Genomic DNA, 4,514 nt, shown 5'->3' on the forward strand with positions numbered 1-4,514 from the left:
ATCTTGTTCCATAGGTATATCCATTTTAATTAGGAATAGTTTGCCGATTTTCAGAAAAAATATAATAAGCTATATTAATCAGCCTAATGTAGGATCAGGTACGGTAATCCAAAATGACCAAACAATACATATATAAAAATACAAAACAGAAAGTAGGACCGCTGGGTGGTAGAAGGCAAGTAAGGTAGAAAAATGTAAATGTATCTCCAGTGAGAAACTTTATTCCAAGTTATTTAACCCCTTTCCGACATTTGCCGTAATAGTACTGCATGGCGGGAGGAGGGTTCCCGCATTATGCAGTAATATTATGTCAAGCTTCTGGCGGTGGCTCCTGAACGGAGCCAGGGCCAGAAGCTGCGGGGGTTGGCTGTATACTATAGCCGACACCCGCCTTTAACATCTGGCTGCGGCGTGTAAGGGGCATTTAATGTGAAGCGGTGCTTACCGAGGGCTGCGCTATCCTCTTCCTGCCTTCTGGCACAGCATGCTCAGTGTCTTACATTACACAGTGCAATGCATCTGTATTACACTGTGTAAGGTGAAGAAGTGGATCGCTTGTTCAAGCCAACCTGTAAAAGTAAATAAAAAAAGTTAAAAACATTAAATAAAGCACATTTTAATAAAAAGAATTAATTAAATAAAGTTATAGTCCCCTAAACACAAACATTCCCTATGCACATGTAATAAAGTAAAAAAACCCACAAAATCGCCAAAAACCCCCCACATATTTGGTATCACCGCTTCCTTAACAATCCATACAATAACTCAGAAACATTATTGGACCTGCTTGGTGAACACCCTAAAAACAAAACCCAAAAACTCGCCAAAAATGTACATCTTTCATAAAATCTCTTCACAAAAATGTTCTAAAAAGTGATCAAAAAAAGTTATGTGCGCCAAAATGGTACCACTGAAAAGGACAACTCAACAGGTAAAAAATAAGCCCTAAACTAGCTCTGTCAACCAAAAACTATTTTAAGTTACGTCTCTGAAAAGATGGCGATGCAAAAACAAATGAGATGTCCTCTATATTAGTTTTTTTTCCAGTAAAATTGTAAAAATAAATGAAAAACTATATAAATGAGGTATCACCATAATCGTAGTGATCTATAGAATAAAGATAATATAGTATTTTTAGTGTACGGTGTACGACCCCCAAAAAATACTAAAAGAAAGGAAACCAAAACTGACAATTTTCTTTTCACCCATACATTCAAGAGTTAATAAAATCTCATCAATAAGCTAATGACCCACTAAAATGAAATATTTGTAAAGTGCATCTCATGTTGCAAAAAATAAGCCCAAAATATGTCCAAATTGCCAAATAAATAAAGATTGTATAGCCAATAAAAAGTGACAATGCATAATCTGAATGGCGCAGCTTCCCTTTGATGCCCTAGCGTGTGCCCATACAGCAGGTTACCACCACATGTGGGGTATTGTTATACACGGAAGAGATTGGGTATCAAATTTTGTGGAGCTTTTTGGTATTTTATCCACTGAGAATTTGTACATTTTTTGAAAAACACATTCATTTAGCCAAAAAAATTTTACTTTCAAGATTGCATCCGATTTTTTTTAACTCTTGTAAAACAATTAAAGGGTTAACAAACTTCGTGAAAGTTGTTTACGTACTTTGAGGGGTGTAGTTTCTATAATAGGGTAATTTATTGGGGTTTACTTTTATTTAGGCCTCTCAAAGTGACTTAAAACCTGAGCAGGTCCCTCAATAGCAGGATTTTGCGTTTTTTATGAAAATGTGAAAATTCGCACCTAACGTTCAAAGCCCCATAACATCCTACAAAAATTAGAGAAGAAATTCGGTGAATGTTAGTTATTAAGTTTTTTTGTCGTTATGACTATGTGTGGAAAAAGTAGAACATTTTGAAGTTTGAAAATCGAGAATTTTTCAAAATTTTCAGCAGATATCTGATTTTCTCATAAATAAATGCAAAACATACCACCAAAATTTTTCAGCTAACATGAAGTACAAAGTGTCACGAGAAAACAATTCAAAATCAATTGGACATGTTTCGAAGTTATAACCATTTATAGTGACACAGGGCAGATTTGAAAAAATGGGCCATGTCAGGAAGGTGAAAAGTGGCTTCGGCATTAAGGGGTTAAAAGAGATGCACAGTGTTTACACGAATATGCAGAAAACGATGCGTTCGGACAGATGACTTTCCTTATTCGTAACATGTAATGAAATGAAATACACTCATACATATACATGATATGACATCAGATAAATCACCTAAATATTATCACCTTTGCATAGTAAAAAAGCAAACATGAGGCTACAACATAGGAAACAAGAAGAATGAAATTGTGCACGTATATACAATTTTTACTGCATGTCACTAATACAAATATAAGAAATCAGTTCTAAAATTCAATCTATTAGGAAAGCTGGTATTGAGGGTCATAATCTAAAAACCCTCCTGAGAAAGAAGGCATTTTCTCCATTTTCCTCCTCTATATGGGGCATTAAACCTCTCTATACCTTTTACAGACATACATTGAAAAGAAGATGAATACAAATCAATGCAAATCAAATGCAAATGAAATCCCAAAAATGCTTTGATACACTAGAGCAGTGGTGGCGAACCTATGGCACGGGTGCCAGAGGTAGCACTCAGAGCCCTTTCTGTGGGCACCCAGGCCATCACCAGAGAGGACTCCAGGTATCTTCCTGCAGTCCCAGACACCCCAGGACTTGCTTTGCACGGAGCTATTTTTAAGTGACAGCGCTACCTGGGACTACTGGAGGAGTTGAAGGTGTGGACAGATCTGGATTATCATTATAGCTCCTGCTCTGGCCCTGACAATTCTTCCTGTTTATGGGATCCTGGAGGGAAACTACAATGACCATCCAATTTTTTTCTATTTTCTGCTTTATTGGTGTCCTCAGTGTTGATATGAATGAAAGCTGTGACAGAGTAGGGAGTATAAACCACTAATTAAATTTCAGTGATGGCACTTTGCGATAAATAAGTGGGTCTTGATTGTAGTTTGGGCACTCGGTCTCTAAAAGGTTCGTCATCACTGCACTATAGAGATTTATCTACAGTTTCCTACATTATTTACCTACCTCGACCCCGTGGTCCTCCTCTCCATGGATTGACTTCTTTTTGCTGCAGTACAGACTTGGGAATTTATCCACCCTATTGGCGAGCAATGTCTATTTTTTGTATTTTTATCGAAGCTATTGTAATCTTGTATCACTTATTCCCTAGATTGTGTGCAATGTCTTGAGCCTGTGCAATTTTCCTCTTGAGTCTTATAAAATAAGACTCTTGAGCCATTAACTCATTATTATAAATGTGATGGTATAGTTTACAGTACATGATCATTTTAATCAATGATTATATATATGTATATATAGAACTATAACACAGGCACATCTTTTCATGTGGATACCAGCAATGGAGATGTCCAGGGATCCATGTTTAACTATCCCCTTCCCCTGTTCCTTTCCTCACTTGCATGAACTTGATGACTAAATATCTCTTTTCAACCATGCTATCTATGTAACAATATAAGTTTAGTAAATAGAGATTAGCTTTCTGTGGGTTGATATAATGCATAACATATCATCAGTCTTAACCGAGTTCATTTTAAGAGGAATTCCCCACACAAAGAATCTGCGTCTGCCCCTTGCCATTCTTTTCTCCTTTATATACATATTCACATGTTTAGGCAACTTTTTCTTGATGGTTGCAGTTCAGAAGACCCCTGCTCTTCAAACTCCTATGTATTTCTTCCTTACAAATCTTTCTTTTCTAGATATCTGTCTGTCCTCTGTTACATTACCAAAATTACTCGGAAATTTCCTGTTTGCTAAGACTATTCCATTTACTGGATGTGTATGCCAGTTATACTTCTTTCATTTCTTGGCAAGCTGTGAGTGTTTTTTGTACACTGTTATGGCATATGATCGATATCTGGCCATATGTCGACCCCTATATTATTCCAACCTCATGAGCTGGAGGATATGTACATCTTTTGCATTTGGATGTTGGCTGACTGGATCTTTGCACTCAATGACTCACACGATTTTAACTTTTTCTTTATCGTACTGTGGTTCCAATGAAATAGACTATTTCTTCTGCGACATTATCCCTGTTCTGAAGTTGGCTTGTGATGATACTACAATCAACAAGTCAGTGACTCTAGCCAATATTGGAGCCATTGCCTTGCTCTGCTTTATTTTGATTCTAGCTTCCTATATCCATATTCTCATAGCAATTCTGAAGATAAAGACTGTGGATGCAAAGATGAAAACATTTTCTACATGTGCTTCTCATATGATTGTAGTCCTGTTATTCTATGTTCCATGTGTATTTATTTACATGCGACCATATTCTGGCTCCTCAGTGGACAGCACCATAGCTATCTTCTATACCCTCATCACACCGCTGTTAAACCCTGTCATCTACAGTCTAAGAAATAAGGAGGTGAAAGTAGTTGTAAAGAAAATAGTAAAGGGAATATGTCTGCACAAAACATAA

The 4,514-nt window shown here is 36.7% G+C and overlaps 1 protein-coding gene across 1 annotated transcript; it reads left to right on the forward strand.

The window, feature by feature from the left end:
• The first annotated feature begins 3,584 nt into the window (after window positions 1-3,584).
• On the forward strand, window positions 3,585-4,514 carry LOC140118124 (olfactory receptor 10G2-like). Its single transcript, XM_072135634.1, has one exon. It carries the CDS (start codon window positions 3,585-3,587, stop codon window positions 4,512-4,514), a length of 930 nt encoding a protein of 309 aa, XP_071991735.1.

The sequence above is a fragment of the Engystomops pustulosus genome, chromosome 1 (assembly GCF_040894005.1).
Source record: "Engystomops pustulosus chromosome 1, aEngPut4.maternal, whole genome shotgun sequence".
NCBI classification, from domain to species: Eukaryota; Metazoa; Chordata; class Amphibia; order Anura; family Leptodactylidae; genus Engystomops; species Engystomops pustulosus.

Bases quoted from the DNA above. Each gene is read 5' to 3' on its own strand.
- LOC140118124 (XM_072135634.1), top strand. From the start codon at position 3,585: ATGCATAACATATCATCAGTCTTAACCGAGTTCATTTTAAGAGGAATT.